Genomic DNA, 20,948 nt, shown 5'->3' with positions numbered 1-20,948 from the left:
GGTGAGAATTAGAGAAGGAAGCAGCAAAAGGGGAAAGAAAAGTTTATACCTCGCTTTTCTCTGCCAGAAGGGGTCTCAAAGCGGCTTCCAATCACCTTCCCTTTCCTCTCCCCACAACAGACACCCTGTGAGGTGGGTGAGACTGAGAGAGCTCTGACAGGACTGCTCTGTGAGAACAGCACTATCAGGACAGTGATGAACCCAAGGACACCCAACTGGTTACATATGGAGGAGCAGGGAATCAAACCCAGATCGCCAGATTAAGAGCTGGGACTCTTAACCACTACCCCAAGAGTGTCTGGAGCCTATCAGGAGGAGAAGAGAAAATAATATGGGAAAATGAAGTGACCCCGCATATTAATGTTGGTTAATCTGTATGAAACAGGGATTTAACCAGAACCCCATAGCACATCGTCTGAGGAAGAGTGCTTGCACTCAAAAGCTCACGCCTTGAATAAATCTTTGTTGGTCTTAAAGGTGCTACTGGACTCTGATTTTGTTGTGCTACTTCAGCCCAACACGGCTACCCACTGGAATCTACCCATAGCACATATCTTGTGTTTGTTAGTTGGTTCCTTCCTTTATGCTGAAGATCTGCGCATAAATGTTTAATAAGAGGCAGTGTGGTTCTCTCTGTCTGCTGGGGGTCCCTTGTACTTCTCAAAGCATTTATCTTCACTCTTGCACTGCCTTTTTGCAGCCGGGAGTGAAATTTAAGCTGCGTCACCGTTTTTGCAAGAGAAAGCTTGAAAGCATACTGTATACTTGCAGCTGCCCTCTGAAGACGTTCCTTCCGCGGGAGTTTTCTGCCTTGCATTCATACGTTCCCGCATCTTCCAGCTGCACGTTCGGGATTTCAAGCACCGCTTGGGACTTCCGCAGGCGCCCTTTGCTCGGCGTGGGGCCATTGACTTTCCTCCAGGAGATTGTCGGAATGGGACTGAAAGAGTTAGCAAAGTCACGGTTAGCTCCTTTCTGCCATCAAGGATAAAGATCCCGTTACCTGCTAATTTAAGTACTTAATCGTCTGAGCAGCAATAAAACATAATCACAATTAACACTCATGAGTGGCTTGCTATATTTCACTTTCAATGGAGAATATTTAATCAGCACCGCCGCTGTCATGGATACTTCCTGTCTATCCATAAGGAAATGTGTTTCCCAGTCATTAAGCCCTAGAATTAAATTTCTCAGGAGCTCAGAGACAGGACAACCCAGATCCTCAGTCAAACCTGATATGGACATTTCCGTCAACGGAGGAGAGAAAAGTGGGTTATGGCATCAGAATCTGATGCTGGCTACGCTTCACAGGAAAAGATGGTCATTCTTGGCCACTGAATTCTTTTGGCAAGATGCAGAAATGCTCCTTTAGTATTAAAGAAAAGCATCGGCTTAGGTTGTGCACGTGCACGTATTAAATATTGAGGACATAGCAACCTTTGTGGACTGCTGAGCAGAGCAAGCAGAGGTAGGCCTCTGGTAAATGAAGAAGAGTTGGTTGTCATACCCCGCTTTTCATTACCCAAAGGAGTCTCAAAGTGGCTTACCGTCACTTCCTCTCCCCACAAGAGACCTCCTTGTGAGGCTGAGAGGGCTGTGACTGAACTGCTCTGTGAGAACAGCTCTAACAGGACTGTGACTAGCCCAAGGCCACCCAGCTGGCTGCATCTGGAAGAGGAGTGGGGAATCAAACCAGGCCTTCCAGATTAGAGACCCACCACTCTTAACCACGATACCAAGGTGGGTCTCCAATCCCCCCATGAAAAGGAAATACCTGTCTCTCCAAAACAGTGCACCAGCCTACTTTTGGACACACCGTAGTCCATAAACATCCATCAGCCAGATGACTCCTCAAACCCAGAATCCACCCAATTCTTGTCTCTCCAAAACAGTGCACCAGCCTATTTTGGGACACACCATAGCCCATAAACATCCATCAGTCAGATAACTCCTCAAACCCAGAATCCACCCAATTCCCTCTTGAACTGGACAATCTTGAAGGTCCTCTGGACATCTGAGATGGATGGGGCCTTTGAGGAAGGCTGTTTCATAGTGAAGGGGCATCTCTGGAAAAACTTTTGAAAGGGTTTCTGACAGGTGAGTCATCCATAACAGAAACACAGCTAAAACAAAGAGGAGAAAGGAGAACAGAGTGCGAGGAACATGTTGGCTGCAATATCTCTCTACTCTTTCTCTTGAACTTTCTGTCTCCAGATAATAAAGTGGGTGTGGCAAAAAGGTGTGAGCCAAAGTGCATAAACCCAAGGGTCCTTGGCCCTTGGCTTGAGTTTCTGAACGAATTGAACCATTGGATTCTATATCAGCTCAAGTTTTAGGGGGTTACTTGACTGTTTGTTTTACTTACACTATATATTTTTAAAGAAATGGTTTTATTCATTAAAGTTGTATACTCTTTTGATCCCTCTGGGGAGGAAAATGGTAACTAAATATACTAATTTTGTAACTGCTCTACTGTCCAGAGCTAACAACATCAGAAGTCTAAGTCAACCTACCTCCCCCAACATTGTGGGACCAATATTACCCCCCACAGATCAGTTTTGAGGCTACATTATGTATTCTCTATTGCTGGTCATCCCGAGGAACTGATTGTGCACTGTGTGAAACAGATTGATGGTCTAGATGAACCATTGGACTGATCCTGCAAGTCTCCTCTGTGAACATGGAAAGCCAAATGAAAGTAAGAATATATATATATATATTTTAAAAGAGTCTACTTCTGCATAAGTTTCACAGGAGTTACGAAAGTTTCTATGCAATTCGGTAATTCAAACTTTGAATGGATTTAACCAGACTTTTTATCTTGTCTTAATTGTATGCTGCATCAACTTTACTGCCATCAATTACAGCTAGAGAAATGCTGAAAGATTTTTTTTAATGTCACTGCCTTGGCCATTAACCAGTCTCTTTCAAAATTTTACTTTTCCCTCCCTCTGATGATGAGGTAATAAGACAGTTTTTTTTCACAAGAAGAGAGAATACTTTGGCTGTAAAGTTTTAATGATTTCAAAGGAAATTGCTCCCAAATTGCAAATCACTATTCAAAGGCAAGTTGTAACTTGCTTTAATGAATCTTCTTCTTTTCCTTGCCTAAGTCACGTGGGGTTGATATCTGAGATATAGATATGCGGATGCAGAAAGGTTGCCTCTGTGAATTTGTCTCCTGCCAAATGAGAAAGCTGTGAAAAATCAAGAATGCAGTGATATGCCTTCGTTAGGAGGGGGAAGTTGTTTACTTGATAAAATGACAGACATTCCAGATCAGGGGTAGTCAAACTGCGGCCCTCCAGATGTCCATAGACTACAATTCCCAGGAGCCCCCTGCCAGCATTCGCTGGCAGGGGCTCCTGGGAATTGTAGTCCATGGACATCTGGAGGGCCGCAGTTTGACTACCCCTGTTCTAGATACTCTGGATACCCTTCTTTTGTATTTTGAAAAAAAAAATAACAACTAACTTTGTAGGGGAAAAAATAGACAAGAGAAGCAAATATTCCCTTGAGAAGTAAATATCCCAATATTTACCATTTATTTAGATTCAACTAATCTAATGAATAGTAGTCAGAGACAGGGGCGTATGGCGAAGACTATCCTATAGAATCGCCAAGGGTCGGACATGGCTGAACGGATGACATCATCAAACTAATGAATAATACTCTAGCCCAGGCTTTCTCAACAAGGGTTTGGTAAAACTCTGGGCTTTCATGATGTCCCTGGAAAGGTTTTCCTAATGGGTGGGATTTAGTTAATTTTTATATATATTTTAAGTTGGTTAAATATTTATCAGCTGATATGACCCCATATTGTCATGTCGGCCCACCTTCCCCTCCCCAAATGGCTAAATATGGGCCTGGAGGGGGTGGGAAGGGGAGGTGCACTGGGTAGGCGTGTCCACAGCTGTGTTTCCCAACTGCATGATTGCACCACTTCTGGGGTTTCTTGACACCTGAAGAATGTTTCAGGGGTTTCCCAATGGCAAAAACTTTGAGAAAGGCGGGACTAGCCTAATCAAATGAATAGCACTCTGATGGGAGACCCCCAGGAAAATCCAAATTTGCGATGCAAAGGTATGGAATGGCCAATCACCTCTGACCATCTCTTGCTGTGGAAACCTGGAGTACTGTGTGCAGTTCTGGAGGCCTCACTTCAAGAAGGACGTCGATAAAATTGAAAGGGTACAGAGGAGAGCGACGAAGATGATCTGGGGCCAAGGGACCAAGCCCTATGAAGATAGGTTGAGGGACTTGGGAATGTTCAGCCTGGAGAAAAGGTGGTTGAGAGGGGACATGATAGACCTCTTTAAATATTTGAAAGGTTGTCACTTGGAGGAGGGCAGGATGCTGTTTCTGTTGGCTGCAGAGGAGAGGACACGCAGTAATGGGTTTAAACTACAAGTACAACGATATACACTAGATATCAGGAAAAAATTTTTCACAGTCAGAGTAGTTCAGCAGTGGAATAGGCTGCCTAAGGAGGTGGTGAGCTCCCCCTCACTGGCAGTCAAGCAAAGGTTGGATACACACTTTTCTTGGATGCTTTCGGATGCTTTGGGCTGATCCTGCGTTGAGCAGGGGGTTGGACTAGATGGCCTGTATGGTCCCTTCCAACTCTATGATTCTATGATTCTATGATTCTAAACCCTACCAGGCCGTCATCAGTTAGCTGTGACTTTGCAAAAAGGAAATGAAAGCCAAAGACATTATTTGTGGTGTTCACATCCCTTCTTTTCTTTCCTAAGGAAGAGGGAATTTGTGAGAGGCTGACTCCAGGAGTCATTAGGAATTCTCTCTACCTTTTCTGTTTGGTCATCCGTTTCTCATACAATCCAGTGGTTTTGACATGATAAAATGGAAAAACACAAAAAAAACAGAAGTCAGCGTCTTGGACCAGTGGTTCCCTGGTCTGGTTGAAACTCCTTCTCCCTGGACTATTACCAAGGAATGAAGAAAACGGTTCTTCAATTTCTCATGGCCCTTTTGTCTCTCAGGGGTCACCGCGATGACAAATCCATGTTTCTAAAACTTTCTCACCTACTTTCTTAAAAAGCACTGTGAAAACAAGTGCAGCAGAACCCTGAGTGGAATACAGAAGGAGATTTTGACGTTAATTGCAGAGAAAATGAAATGACAACTGTTTTCACGGAGAGAAAAAAAAATCCTGCTGTTTTCTTGGGCTTTTTTTTTTTTTTTAGGAACAGCCCATCAGTTTATGACAGTGATGCTTGAAGTCAAAGTTATTGAGGAATTGTACATCAAAATACGCATGGGTGATGGTCATACTTGAGTTGGTAATTTCCTTCAGAGGGCCACAATTCAGACAGGACCTCTCTTGGGCTAACCCAGGCTCGAGTGAACAATGCAACAGAGTGTGGTAAACTTCTGCTATCAGGCTATCAGATGGAATGGGTGTGGCAAAGACCACCCCAGTGCATGCAGAATGAAAACAGTTCCCAAAGCCAGTGAGCCAACAATGTGATGGTGTGAAATGCTGAACACAGAAATGTCAATCAGAGGAGAGTCTACAGTAGGCCAGACCATTGCTGGGTTGAACCATTACCACCCGTTGATGCCTCCATGGTGCACCGTGAGGGGCATCAATGGGTGGTTTTTCGTTGCCACAGTTTGTGTTATATTTTAACTAGCTTCAAAGCCCGTTCCTAAGAACAGGCCTTGAAAGGGTCCCCTCCCCTGGACCCCAGGCAGGCAGCTTAAGGTGTTCTTGGGCGGCTGCTTGCAACCAGATCAAGTGGGGCGGGTTGGGGCTGGGCAGATCATTAACAGGGCCGAGACAGAGCTCCTTAGCAGTCCTTAACAAGCAATCAGCAGGCCCAGCCTAGCAGGCCAAGAGGCCCTCGTTAGGAGGCCCTCCACCACGACCCTTTGCCCAGGGCCTCTTCCCTTACCTGATGCTGCCTCCAGGCACTGTTTGAGAGCAAAGAGGCTGGAGTCCAGGGACAGAGGGCGGGAGCTGCAGGGGCAGGGCAAATCAGGGCAAAGCTGGCTGCACCGTGATTGGCCCTATTCCAACTTGGACAGCCGGACACATCCCACCCCCTAGGCTGTTTCATAAATATATAGAGGAACAACAATGGATCAGGATGGGGTTATATGATTGTTTTATGTGGGGTTTTATTCTGTAACCCACCGCTAGACAGTTCACGGATAGTGGCAGGTAACAAGTCCAAATTAATTAATTAATTAATTAAAATTAAAAAATTAAAAATAAATAAAATAAAATATATTGTGCAAACATGGCCTACATGTTCTGATTAGATGGTGTATCTGCCAGTTACTCTCCTTAGCACCTCTCTTACACTTCACCAACAGAATCCATCCCAAAATGGAAGTTTATAGGGGGAAATGGAAATAAAAAACTAAGCTGCTTTGACCCGGTCAGGTCCAGATACATGAGTCTGTGGAAATTGTATTCAAATTATTCATCCTTACAAAGGTATCAGGCAGGGTGCATTGCCGGGATTAATTTTGATTGTCTTTTTCTAATGTGCACTTCTATGGAGGCATCTAAACTTCTCAATGCTAATTCCAGAGCAAAACATTAGAACAGATGCATGTCAGTAAAACACCACATGAATGGAATGTTGAGAGAAACATATTAAAGATTATCTCAGTGTTGCTTTGGTGTTGCGGAATTTCTTGCTAGGCCTATGTCGATAGGATGGCACCAGGAGACAGAGGAGATTAGAGCATTATCTGTAGCTCAGCCTTGGGTGCTGAAAGTGGCACCCAGGTGTAAGATCTGGGCTGCTTGTTCCCTTGAGACTGCAGTGACCTCATGTTTTATAAGTCAGGGCATTTTTGTGTGTCATTTGGAGGGGGACGATTGGGAAATATATCGATCTGCACGTCCCTAACGCATCAGGTTCAAGAAGAAGTCTCACAGTCTCTGCTGTGCTTTGTCAATAAACTGGTTTTGCTGAAATGCCAATTCTCTTTCATTGAGATATTGCTGACGTGACACCCTGGAGGAAGTGCAGGATACAAAGGTAAGAGATAGAAAATATATCTCAGGGAGAAGACCGGGCACTTCAGTGGCTGAAGTGGCCGTTCACACCTGAAGCAGCCAGCACTGCAGCGCGGGTGAGGAGGGGAGGTGTGGCCGTGGATGTGCAGGCCGGCGCACACACACAGGCACAGAGCTCTGCATCTGTGTGGCCCATTATGCACGGGGGGGATAGCGTACATTCGGGGTGGAATGGCAGCGACTAAAATCACCGATAACGCATAGTGCTGGCTGCAACCGGCCGCAGATTTGGTGCATGCCACCGAAAAAGCCGCGTTAGCAAATCGTGGAAGAAAGCACAGCTTCCGGGTGACCGGGGCGCAACCAGAAGTGGCGCCGTGAATGCCGCATGCATAATCGGTTCCTCTGGGTTTTGCCGCCATTCCATCCCGTCCCGTGCATAAGTGGTTTGCTTCGCTTCTTTCCCCTCCGCGTTTTCCATGTGACCCGAAATTGCCGTTTCGGCGGCCGTGCATAATGGGCCTGTTTGTGTGCTGGCCGGCCAGTGCGCCCACGCCTCTGTTCCCCATCCCACTCTGCGACGCTGGCTGCTTCAGGCGCGAACGGCCGCTTCACACTCCGAAGCACCCAACCCTAGACTGAAACATCAAAGAGATCGAATACACTTTCTATGGAATTTCATAGTGCCATTTTCTGAACAGGACCAGACTTTATTTTTTTAACATTTGAAGGGCAAATGCTTCCTGTTCACTATTCCGAAATGCTCTTGAGCTCTTATACCAAGTCCGCTACTTTTTTGGATACAGATTTGAGATGCTGTCTTGTTTTACAGTTACTTTCAGGTGAAGCCGATAGGTGCAAAATATAAACAATCGCGACAGTGGGGGAGGGAGATACGCCTCCGTGTGGGCAAGCGTTCGCGAGAATTTCCTTTGACTTCCGGGTGTCAATCAAGGGGCCAAACCACACGGCCCAAGTTTGACAGGCACATACGGCGCTTTCTTCGCCTCGAGAGTTTCATTCCAGGAGCCTGGGGTGATTGGCAGCTCCAAATAAACACTATTAATAAATCATTAATCTGTAACTAAAAGCCCAGGTTCTTTTCAGAGCATGCTTGCCAATTGCCGACCACAGAAACTCCCTGGGGAATATTTGTCATTCTCACAATTACAATGGAACAGAAGCCATGAGAGAGGGCCTGAGCCAAAATCACTTGGAAAACAGAGAGAGAAAGAGAGAGAGAGAGAAAGCCCTGCAGCAAACACCATTTGGAAATTTACTGATAGCCGGCATTTGTTTATTTTATCTCCCTCCCTCCCCCTACTAAAATGCTGAACAATAAAGAGATTCTGTTCTCAGATGATTACTCTGCAAAACGAAACAATAGAAACAGTTGTAAATACTATTAAGGCATAAATGGAATGCAGGAAGAGAGGAGAAGGATTGTCATACTTGTTTACTTCCTCCTGTAGCCTCCAGGTGCCCCCTGAAATGTCATTCATCTAATTATTAGAGAATCAAGTCCAAAATGTAGTTTGGGCAAAGCTGGACTGATGTGGTCGGGATGGCTGGGAAACAGAGATAAAGTCTTCAAGCACTAAAAGGTCTGCTTTTCTACCATTAGTTAATGGGTCTGCCTTATTCAGATACCTTTCCATTGCTTGGCAATGCAGGCATTTTTTTTAATGCAAAATGTGAACTTGGACATAATCTAATTATGACATTAGCTATCAACCTGGCAAATAGATGGGGAAGAAATGGAGATAGTGACAGATTTTATTTTCCTGGGCTCCAAGATCACTGCAGATGGGGACTGCAGCAAGGAAATTAAAAGACGGTTGTTCCCAGGGAGGAAAGCTATGGCAAATCTAGACAGCATCCTAAAAAGCAGAGACATCACCCTGCCAACAAAAGTGCATCTAGTCAAGGTTATGGTCTTCCCAGTTGCAATGATAACAGTTATAACAACAACATTTGGGTAATCACAACAGTTGAAAAGGGATAACAGTAATGTTTAGGGACATGCTGAGTGTTAAGGTTGCCTGACAAGGGCCCAGGAGGTAGGAAGGTCCTTGTCATTGGCCTCATCTGGGAAGCCTAGCAGAAGAGCTCCATTTTGTAGGTCCAACAGAACTGTCTGAGTTCTGATAGGGCCTTGCTTTCATTGGTAGGAATAAGGCATAAGAATAGTAGTATTCAGCAGTGGAATAGGCTGCCTAAGGAGGTGGTGAGCTCCCCCTCACTGGCAGTCTTCAAGCAAAGGTTGGATACACAGTTTTCTTGGATGCTTTAGGATGCTTAGGGCTGATCCTGCATTGAGCAGGGGGTTGGACTAGATGGCCCGTATGGCCCCTTCCAACTCTATGATTCTATGATTCTATGAAATGTTTACTTTCTATTTTGCATTTTGGATAATGCTCTGTAGTCCAGTTTAGGCATAAGATAATTCCAGGCCAATCCTAAGCAGAGTCCCACTTAACTAAGCACACTCACTTGAATGGATTTAGGAGAGTGAAACTCTGTTCAGGATTACACATTCAGTGCCAACAGGGGACATGAGATTACGCATTTCAACAGATCATTCAAATGTAGGAAGTGCTGGCCATAAGCAGAGTTAAATCCTGCTCAAATCAATGGGCTTAGAAGGAAGTCACGCTGCCTAGCCGAGCTCTATTAAATGTAATATGGCCCTGAATCTTAGTGCCTTAGGCTGTGCCGAATACTTTTGCATTGAGCATATCCTATATTGACAAACCAACCTTCCCCTTGCAAATTTATGTTTTTGCCCTTCCTATTTCAGGTGAAAAGTCAGGTGACCAGGAAAAGGCAGCGAAAGGGCTGTTTGGATTTAATATATTTCATAGTTCTACATTTTGTATTTTAATGTGTTGCTTCCCACCCTGTGCCTTTGGAATACGACGGAATATAAATCCAGATAATGTTGCACAATTTCATAAGCACTGCCAGGCATTTCATCTCTTTCTCCCTTTACTGGTTTATCAATTTTCACATTCGGGAGCAATGAAATATTTATGGATTTAGTGATCGCATGTTGCTAACTCACCATCTCCATCCTGGGATGACTATGAAGAAGGCAACTCGGAGCTATGGATTTTCCATATTTGCAAACAGGATAGACTGCTTTCATTAAAAGTTTTGCATGCGATGAATGGGCTGACTTGATTTTGTTATGGGCTTTTCGTGGAGCTTATGGATTTCTTCATGCCTCTAAGAAGTTGTGCACCAACCTGGGAACATGGTAGATCCAATGGCAGGGCCCATTCATCACATACCAATTCAGATTAACTTTTATTAAGTTGAGCACGGAAATGTTTGGAACATCCATTCTCGACGTTTTTACCATTGAGAAGTCCCTGGATCAGTATCCAGTTTTCAAGAAACCTCAGAAGTGGCACGATCATGCAGAATATAGTTGGGAAGCATAGTTGTGTACACGCCCACCCAAGGCCCCTCCCACCTCCTCCAGGCGCATCATTGGCCCTTTTTGGATGGAGGGCGGGTCAACATGACCATACATGTTCGTATCACCCATTAAATGTTTAACATTTTTAAAGACATATATAAAACAATCAATTCTCACCCATTCAGAAAACCCTTCTAGGGTCAGGAACAAATTCCAGGGTTTCAAGAAATCCCGGTGAAGAAAGCCAGGTCTAGAAAACTGTGCAAATGGATCAAAGACCTGAACATTTATTATTATTGTTAACAATGCAACCCCCTATATATGCTGCCTTTATTTATGTAATTTATGGGTATTTATGTTTTTATGTATTGGGGTTTTATTTTATTGTAACCTACTGCGAGTCATTTCTGAGAGCAGCGGGTAAGAAATATAATAAATCTAATAATAATAATACACCTACCACTAGGGTTTCGGGAGGGGAAGGAGCTCAAGGAGGACTCGATTCCATAAGAGCTACCACTTTTCAAGTTCATGGCAGATCTTTAGTTCATGAACATTGTTTTGTGAACTGTGAACAGTCAAGTCCAGAGACTCTAGCCTAAGGTCATTGGCATCAATAGGCTGAGTCTAGAGTAACTCTGCATAGGATTGCACTGTTGATATAGAACAATTGCCTACCTACACAGTTCCTATAACAGCTACTTTCTAAAAATTTAGCATAAGAAAAAGAGTTGGTTTTTTATATGCTGCTTTTCTCGACCCAAAGGAGTCTCAAAGCAGCCTTCCCTTTCTTTTCCCCACAGCAGATGCCCTGTGAGGTAGGTGAGGCTGAAAGAGCCCTGATATTACTGAAGAAGAATTGGTTCTTATACGCCACTTTTCTCTGTCTGAAAGAGTCTCAAAGCAGCTTACAATTGCCTTCCCTTTCTCTCCTCACAACAGACACCCCATGAGGGAGGTGAGGCTGAAAGAGCCCTGATATTACTGAAGAAGAAGAGTTGGTTCTTATATGCCGCTTTTCTCTACCCGAAGGAGTCTCAAAGCAGCTTACATTTGCCTTCCCTTTCCTCACCCCACAACAGACACCCTGTGAGGTAGATGAGGCTGAGAGAGCCCTGATATTACTGAAGAAGAAGAGCTGGTTCTTATATGCTGCTTTTCTCTGTCTGAAGGAGTCTCAACATAGCTTACGTTCGCCTTCCCTTTCCTTTCCCCACAACGGACGCCCTGTGAGGTGGGTGAGGCTGAGAGAGCCCTGATAAATCAGGCCACTCAGCTGGCTGCATGTGGAGAAGCAGGGAATCAAACATGGCCACCCAGATTAGAAGCTGCCACTCTTAACCATTACACCAAGCTGGCTCACGGATAAAGGAAGGGGATTTGCAAAACTGAAAGGAGGACCCCTCCCCTCCAATGAAATATGTACTCTTATAATAATCAGTGGTGTCTAATCATGGAATAATATGTACTCACTTTCCAAGTGCAAAACACTCCATCCTAATGGTAGATCCCTTTGCGGCTGTAACTGTGTATGGAAAATGGACTTCAATTTTCGGCTCATATTCCCCCATCACACCTGGGAAATTAGGGGGAAAAGTTGTTTAAAAATAAAATACATATCACTGACTGCTTCCAGTTGTAGAAAGCCCGTTGCCAAAGCAGTGTTAGACAGTGTTAAACAAAGTTGTGCAACAGGTTAGATAGCTACAAAGTTCAGAATGGAGCGAAATCCTTATTCATCAGGATCAAATCCCAGAGGCCACCTAAAAAGACAGAACGTTTCACTTTTTCGGTATCAACCCATCAACCTTTTTTTAAGAAAGAGGATTATTTCTTAATGAGCGCTCCAAACTTGTATGCCACCCTCACAACTGACCTGCAAGCTATGATCTGGGTAAGCCTCTGTATTTCATATGGAGACCCCCCCGCCCCTCCCCCCCCCCCCGTAATAACCACATCCCCAAACATAAAAATCTCAATTCAAAACATGGATTAATTTTCTGGAAAATTAGATTTTATATTTAGAGTATTGGAAAAGCAAGCTTTATTATTGTATACCATCACATGAATTGTTTTCCTCCGATTTAATTATCTAATAAAAATATCGGAGGGAGGAAAAAAAAAGACTTCAGGCAGCAGTTTTCCTTGAACACTCGTTTGAGTGAAGTCCCAATGAACTCAGCAAGAATTGCTTTTGGGATGTATTTTTATAAGATTATCTTCTGCCACAGGGTTTCTCCACCTTTCTGAGCCTGTGGGCGCTCCTTGGAATTCAGACACAAGGCTGGTGGGCATATTTAAAGCCAGCGGCCGAAAGGTGGCCAGAGGTACTCGCTAGAGCCATAACGTGCAGAATGAGAGGCAACATCATGAAGGACACGGTCTACCTCCCGGGAACAGGCTACGGTGAGATTGATTTATTTGTAATGCAGCTTCGAGCCAGCTATAAAACCGACACGAGTTTTTAAAAGGTAATCTAATAAAATGTGACAATGAATAAATGCTTAACAGTAAAGAAACCACACACGCTTATAAATCAAATGTTTAAAACAGTAACTCAGCTAAGCAACATATCAGGGTCAGTATACCTAAAGCATGACAGCTTTCCAATAACATGTTTTCGGCGTAATTTGCGCGTTACGCCACGATATTTAGCTGTCTGCTTGGAAACTTCACTGTGTCTTCCGGATGGAAGGCTCTGAATTCTCCCTCCCTCAGAGTCACTGGGAATCCAAAGTAAGGGGGGAGGGGGCAATGATCTTATTGCGAACTCCCTCATAAAGTGAACACCCAAAAGTACAGACCCACAGACTGAGAGCCAAGTGAGGAAAGAGGGAAAGGGAAAACAGGAAAACAAGAGCTGAACCTGATGGCTGCAAGGACTTTGGTTGACTTTTTACCTGAATCCCTGGGATGTAGTATGGGACTACATGCCACACCAAATGGCTGCCGTCAAAAGTGAAGTCAACTACCAAATGGCTGCCATCAAAAGTGAAGTCAACTACAAAATGGCTGCCATCAAAAGTGAAGTCAACTACAAAATGGCTGCCATCAAAAGTGAAGTCAACTACAAAATGGCTGCCTTTGGAGGTGAAGTCAGCCAAAAAAAATGGCTGCCATAGAAGGTGGATCCATACACAAGCACAAAAGTCAAAGTAAAAGTCAAACTTTATTGCACTAGCCCATAGGCCATTGCAAGATCAGATACAATAAAATTATTAAAAAACAAATACAGCGTAAAAATTACATACATTAACCCATACCTTCTGCTCATTAGCCCGCAGTATTTGCTGCAAGGCCAGCTTGAATCTTTCTTGCGGCCAAAGCAACGGTGGCAACCCTTTGTGACACAAACGGGTCCGTATCGGAGAGCAAATACCCTAATGTATCATGAGCTGAAGAAAATGCCCCTGGAATGATTTTATTTAAGAATTTCCTCCTTGGATCTGCATACAGTGGGCATTCCAGTAGACAGAGTGGCAAATCTTCAACTACTGGGTTCCCACAAATGCAGAGATGTTGTAACAGAGGAATCACAAACACAAATTAAGTCCAAATACATGGAGAAAGAGGCGTAATTTCGAAAATACGCAAGGAAAAAGTGGCGTGAGACAGAACAAAAACAATACTGTGCTGGCAGCCACTACCAAAAGACCGTTATTTTAATCTGCACAATCAATAAGATCTCCAATGGCCATTCAAGTGCTGTGTGGGGCAAAAGCCCCTCATGGTCCCTCCAACTTTCTGAAAAAAAAATAGAGGGGACCAGGAAAGGTGCTGGCTCAGGGCCATAGCCACTGGCAGGTAGGGTGGTATGGGGCACTTCCTCTAGTTTGTCCTTCCCACTCTCCAGGATTCCAGCCCCAGCACCCCATTGAAAATACTACAGAAGACTGAATATAATTATCAGGATATGAATGTTCTTCTGTCTAGGAAAGAAAACTATTTTATTCACAGATTGTGTAGCTTATTGTGTTCTTAATTCCTCAAGGTATTCAATAACAAAATTTTCAAACTGGGGTCTTTTAGATGGAGAAGGAGGAGGAGTTGGTTTTTATGCCCAGCTTTTCACTACCTGAAGGAGTCTCAAAGCAACTTACAATCGCCTTCCCTTCCTCTCCCCATAACAGACACCCTGTGAGGTTGGTGAGGCTGAGAGACCTCTAACAGGACTGCTTGGTCAGAACACCACTATCAGGGCTGTGATGAGCCCAAGATCACTCAGCTGGCTGCATGTGGAGGAGTGGGGAATCAAACCTACCTCCCCAGATTATAAGCCAGCACTCTTAACCACGACACCATGCTGGATTCCAGTCCAAAATATTAACCAATACCCAAGTGAGTTTGCAACTTTATGTTGGGGAATTCCTAGAGATTTCAGGGTAGACCTCGAGGAAGGCAGGATTTGGGAAGGGGGTTGATCTCAGTGGGATATAATGCCATAGGAAAGAGGGAGGGAGAAACTGCCTATATCCCCCACCCTGTCATCAGGAGGGAGTGGTAGCTTGCCGGTCTTGGAGGCTACATGCACTTAGGCAGACTCACATGGCCTCCCCCTCATTGCAAAAATCTCTGCCAAGTTGCATGCAGCTCATTAGCCACTGGGATGCCCCACCCAAGGCAACTGGCCTATTGAGAAATTTAATTAAATATTTTTAGCTCGCCATTTCCCAATAAATGTCCCTCTGGCCATAACGGCCAGTCCTCTCCTGCTCTGCAAACAACTCACATTTTCAAACAAGTGTTCCTTTTCTACTATAAGCTATTTCCACAATCCCCTACTGCATGGGGTAGCATCATAGAATCATAGAGTTGGAAGGGGCCATACAGGCCATCTAGTCCAACCCCCTGCTCAATGCAGGATCAGCCCAAAGCATCCTAAATGCTGGCAGGGGCTCATGGGAATTGTAGTCCATGGACATCTGGAGGACCACAGGTTGACTACCCCTGCCCTACTGAAAAAGCCCTGTCGCTACCCGAAGATTACCAGGGCTGTGAGGTCGTTCTTAAGTGATGGGTTGAACAATAAGAGGCAGTCCTTCCCGTTCTCTGGCCTCAAGCCATGAAGGACTCTAACTATAAGAACTGACACTTGGAATGGCCCCTGGAACCAAATGGGCAGCTTCTTCAGATCTTTCATTCTGCAGAGCGATACAGACTACGTAACCAGCCCGAGGCAACTGTCCAGCTCAGCCATTCTCAACTTTTTGACCACTGAGAAACCCCTGAAACATTTTTCAGACTTCAAGAAAACCCAGAAGTGGCACCATCATGCAGAATATGGTAGGGAAGCATGACTTGGTACATGTCTACCATCCCCTTTCTACCCCCTCCAGGTACATCATTTGCCATTAGGGCGGAGGGGAAAGCAGGCTGATATGACCATATATGGTCATATCACCTGAGATATGGGAAACCCTTCTAGAGTCATCAAGAAACTCCAGGGTTTCATAAAACTCTGATTGAGAAAGTCTGGTCTAGTTACTACCCTTTGAACCAGCTGATTTTTCCAGGTGTTTTTCTCAGGTAGCCCTTAGTACTGATCTTGCGGATGTTCTTAATTTTAAATTTGGGAGAGTTTTTACTGGCCATCTTAACTGTTATTATACTTCGGGGTGGTCCTGCGAGCAGCTTTAGTGGCTATTTAAGGGACAAATTTTTCTAAAACAAAAATGCAAAAAAGTAATTGCTGGCACAAAGGGGTATAGGCACACAAGCAGGAGCCGTGTCAATCTGGGTAATTCTCAAAAATCTAACTGGGGGAACCAAAGGATGGCAAAGGCCATTGGTATTGGGAAATGATGCATTCGTAGGTGAGGAAGACAGGCAAGGGACCCACTGCATAGTTTATAGAATGAAGGTAACTCATATTGTCAATATTGTATTTACCTTCCTAATATTCCAGTTTATGCCTTTTGTTCTGAGAACGGGCCACTCTGTTTACGACACTCTTCTCATCAACAAACTTTGAGAAGTTCTTTTCCAATTCCTCAACTGATAATCCACAGCCCTCCGCATCATCTTTTGCCCAAAGGCAGGAGAACAGTCTTCCGTGCGGCGGAAGCCGATGGAGGACAGTTCACACTTTGTCGTTTCCTTCTATCTCTTTTTCATCATCTGATAACGCTTTTATCTCTGATGCTGGAAGCTTTGTCTGAAATTGCCTACAGTATCTTCTTCCTCGTTATCCAAGGTAAAAACTAATGTCAAAGTGAAGGCACTTCTTTCAAAAGTTGTCTAGAAGACCAAGTCCCCAAGTTTGGGCTGGGAAACTCACAGAGATTTGGGGAGGTAGAACTTTCTTCCCTGTATATTTCTGATATTTCCAACCAGAGTCCCCTGGCTACCAGTAAGTAAGCAAAGACAAAAGGAGCCATAGTGCATAGATAATGTAGAATCTAACAGCCCAGCAGGGACTGTGTACAGCAAAATTGCTTGAAATAAGACATCACATTTTCCAAACATCATCGTTGTCAAATAGTTCCAGAACATTTCTGGGAATCTGACCACTAAGCAAATACTACAGAAGACTGAACATAATTATCAGGACATGAATGTTCTTCTGTCTAGGGAAGAAAATTATTTTATTCACAGATTGCTTAGCTTAATTCCATATGGCATGAATCAGACTATTGAAATGAGTTGCTACTTGTAAAATAATCATCATAATTATTTATAACTTTAATTGTCGTATTGTTTAGCCATTGTTGGTTACTATTCCGAAACTATTTGGGCTGGACATCATCTGGGCATGGAATTGGAATCACTGTGGGTGGGCAGGTAGTTGTGGATTTCCTGCATCCTGCAGGGGGTTGGACTAAATGATTCTGGGGGTCCCTTCCAACTACACTGAGTAAGCCGCTTGCCTAGTTGGAGGAATGAGTGAATGATGCAAATGCCATTTTGGGCTGTATCAACAGGGGCATCACATCAAAATCACAAGATGTCATAGTCCCATTGTATACGGCACTGGTCAGACCACACCTGGAGTACTGTGTGCAGTTCTGGAGGCCTCACTTCAAGAAGGACGTAGATAAAATTGAAAGGGTACAAAGGAGAGCGACGAAGATGATCTGGGACCAAAGGACCAAGCCCTATGAAGATAGGTTGAGGGACTTGGGAATGTTCAACCTGCAGAAAAGGAGGTTGAGAGGGGACATGATAGCCCTCTTTAAGTATTTGAAAGGTTGTCACTTGGAGGAGGGCAGGAAGCTGTTCCCGTTGGTTGCAGAGAAAAGGACGTGCAGTAATGGGTTTAAACTACAAGTACAACAATATAGGCTAGATATCAGGAAAAAACAAATTCACAGTCAGAGTAGTTCAGCAGGGGAATAGGCTGCCTAAGGAGATGGTGAGCTCCCCCTCACTGGCAGTCTTCAAGCAAAGGTTGGATGCACACTTTTCTTGGATGCTTTAGGATGCTTTGGGCTGATCCTGTGTTGAGCAGGGGGTTGGACTAGATGGCCTGCATGGCCCCTTCCAACTCTATGATTCTGTGATTCTGTGATTCTATGCTTCTCTAACCACCACCACACTTTCCAAATTGGCAATTAGTACAGAATGTTTCTATACGGTAGGACTGAAAGATGGTGGAGTACAGTTACCAATTCTGACTTGAGAAATTCCAGGGAAGTTTTGGGGATGGAGCCTTCGAAGGCTGGGCTTTGGGGTGAGGAGAAACCTCAGCAGGGTCTAAAGCAATAGATTATGGCCTTCAAAGTAGCCATTTTCTACAGGGGACCTGATCTCTGTTACCTGGAGATCAGTTGTAATTATGGGAGAGGCTGGTACCCTTAGGCAGGAGCAAAGAGACAGCAGGGAATATATTATTGTAGTGCTTCTTCGGAGTTTCTCCTGTGCATAATTTCAGAAAGCTGTCTGCAACACCACCAATAATCTCTTTGGGAACAACAGCAGGGCCTGAATCTAGCTCTCTTCCTCCTCCAAACAGATAATTGGCACTAAGATTAATAAACTGACTGCAGAAAGGCTCAGATTTTGGATGAGGGTTTTCCACTGGGACAAATACCCACAGAAGCTTACGGCTGCTTGCATATTGCATTACTGAAGGCCTGTATATCTTCTACGCTGCCCTAAAACACCGCTGCCTCTAGCTGTATAAATCTCAGTGGTGCAAAGGAATATCCTTTTTTTAAAAAAAAATACCTGACCTAAATGCTAAGCAATGTTTAGCTTGCATTGTATGGCAGAACTGCAGTACACTGGAAGAAATTTAGGAACGCTTTCAGGTTCATGTCAATTTAAGCTGTATGACAAAATCCCAGAACATAATCTTTTAAAAAAAGTTCTGCCTCTTGTTTCCATGGTGTGATTTCTGTATTTTACAAAAAAAATATTGTTTATTGTTCCTGTTTTCAGGAACTAATGGGGAAAAAAGTCTCTGCGAAGCCAAAATCCATGCTAAACCTCTACTAGGTCAACTTGAGTCCCTGAAGAAAACGTTTTGGCTGCATCATATCCCATACCCTGGATCAGATATTGCTCCTCATTATAAACTTTTGGGTTTCTGGCCTGGGAAATTCCTGGATTTCGAAGAAGTCTCTGGGTAGGGACTTCATGGAGTCTGTCCTCTGAAGCTTTCATTTTCTCCAGGGAAACTGATCTCTGTAGTTTAAAGATAAGTTGTAATTTCAGGAAACCAAGGCCTTACCGAGAGGTTGGTAACCCTGCACCCTCTTCATAGGTTAAATAATGACTTCAGGACTACATGTGGATGAAACAAAGCCAAAACTCATTTTATATTATATTGGTGATGGCGATTGGTGATGTATGTGTGGTATAATGGTTAGGTTGCTGGACAAGGACCTAGTCTGCACACAATAGATAATGCACTTTCAATGCACTTTCAAAGTAGATCTTCCTGTTCCGTACAGGAAAATCCAGCTGCCAAAGCATATTAAAAGTGCATTATCCTGTGTGGGTCAGAGGAGACCCAAATTAAAACCCTTGGTTAGAATGAATCACTGAGTGACCTTTGTCAAATCATGTTCTCTCACCCTGAAATAACTCACTGTGTTGTTATGAGTATAAAATGAAAGAGAACCATGTATGCCACTCTCAGGCTTGGGGAGCAAGTCAGAATAAAACTTTAATAAGTTATCTTCCTCCAAATAGTACCCAGTTTGGGACCCCAATGAAACATCAGGTAAAACTCACCCTGATTGGCCCTCAGTGGGGGATCTGTGCCCAATACGGAGAGGGCACTCCCCCACTGAGGGCCAGTTGAAGGTATCACTGGCCCTCCTCTTCCCTGCTGCTTCTGGGCAATTAGCAGGGCTGGAGAAGAACCAGCCCCATTCTGCAGCCCCACTTCAGGGGTGAGATGCCCACGGTAAGCTGGGACAGAGGGAGGAGGTCCAGCCCTGGTGGGTGTGCTTACCTGGATGAGGCACACTGCTCTGAGCACAGCCTCCCACCTGCCAGAGAGCAGTCTGAGTAAAGTATTGCCCTGGAGAATAAGGTCACTTAGAAGATTAATTGTATGGCATTATGCCCCATGGAAGTCCCTTCCCTCCAACAACCCCACCCTCTGCAGACTCCACCCCCAACGTCTGTAGTTTTTCCTTTATTTGAATCTGACAACCCTATCTCCAGCCTAAGGTAGGATTCTACCTGATTGCTACAATTATGGCTGATCTGATCCGTATTATATCTCAAATACTTCTTCTCCCACTCAGCCGTAATAAATATAGAAAGTAGGACTGCTCTTACTAGCTCTGCTATCCAATGGGGTCGAATAAGAACAAGAGGCTTGTCAGCTGTGATGACCCATGTGTGGTCCACAAAGGCCAATCAAGCGCAAACATCCAGCCATGCCCCTGATAATAAAGACGTGGCAGGCGCTTGAGTGCCTCCTCCTTCCTTCAGCAACCCAAATCGTCCCATTATTTCACCGCCAACAGCAACAAAATGCCCTCGTTATGGAGCCGGAGCAGCTCTGTCCCGAAGCAAAAAGGCTGCCGTTCACAATCAGGCTGTATCAGTGGGCCTGACAATTTGTCGGGAAATGACAACTTGCTCCTAGCCGGACACCATGTCACGTGGCAGGACGGCAGGAAAAGCTGTCAGGTAGGTAAAACACAGGCAAAGTTTAGGGTTTTTTTAAAAGAGAGAGGTGCATCTATATCTCAGCTTGTGAGTATCGTCCTGTTTACGAAGGAAAAGTCAACAAGCAAATTTGGTTTTGATTTGGCCCAGAGATGAAATTCCACCCTGCTTTGAATGGGGCTGGGGATAGAGGGAAACACTGAAGCAGGATCTGGTTCATCCTTGTTCCAGAATCAGGAGAGAGGGAGAGGAGAGCAAGGGGCTGGTGTACAAAAGCAGGCCTCGTTCTCCCTGGGAACCTGTGTTAATGAGCGGTCACACAACGCTGTGTGCCCAAGGTCTCTTGCAACCAGACAAAACTTTTGACAGATAATTAGTAGAAGGAGTAATAAAACACCTGCACCTTCCTTTGATGGCAGCAGTCACTATGTGTCAAATCAACAGTCAAGTGAAACTCTG

General features: G+C 44.4%; 1 protein-coding gene across 3 annotated transcripts in view; it reads right to left on the bottom strand.

The window, feature by feature from the left end:
- Positions 1–20,948, bottom strand: part of CNTN5 (contactin 5) — a 744,496-nt gene that overhangs the window by 165,934 nt on the left and 557,614 nt on the right. For all 3 annotated transcript variants that reach the window (XM_077341497.1, XM_077341498.1, XM_077341499.1), the window contains exons 9-10: positions 11,895–11,997; positions 759–940 (exon numbers count right to left, since the gene is read on the bottom strand). In XM_077341497.1, the coding sequence (XP_077197612.1) occupies positions 759–940; positions 11,895–11,997 (285 nt within the window). The remainder of the gene's footprint in view (positions 1–758; positions 941–11,894; positions 11,998–20,948) is intronic.

The sequence above is a fragment of the Paroedura picta genome, chromosome 6 (genome assembly GCF_049243985.1).
Source record: "Paroedura picta isolate Pp20150507F chromosome 6, Ppicta_v3.0, whole genome shotgun sequence".
NCBI lineage: Eukaryota > Metazoa > Chordata > Lepidosauria > Squamata > Gekkonidae > Paroedura > Paroedura picta.
The sequence above is the reverse complement of the archived record's forward strand: the minus strand, read 5'-3'. Positions and strand labels throughout refer to the sequence as shown.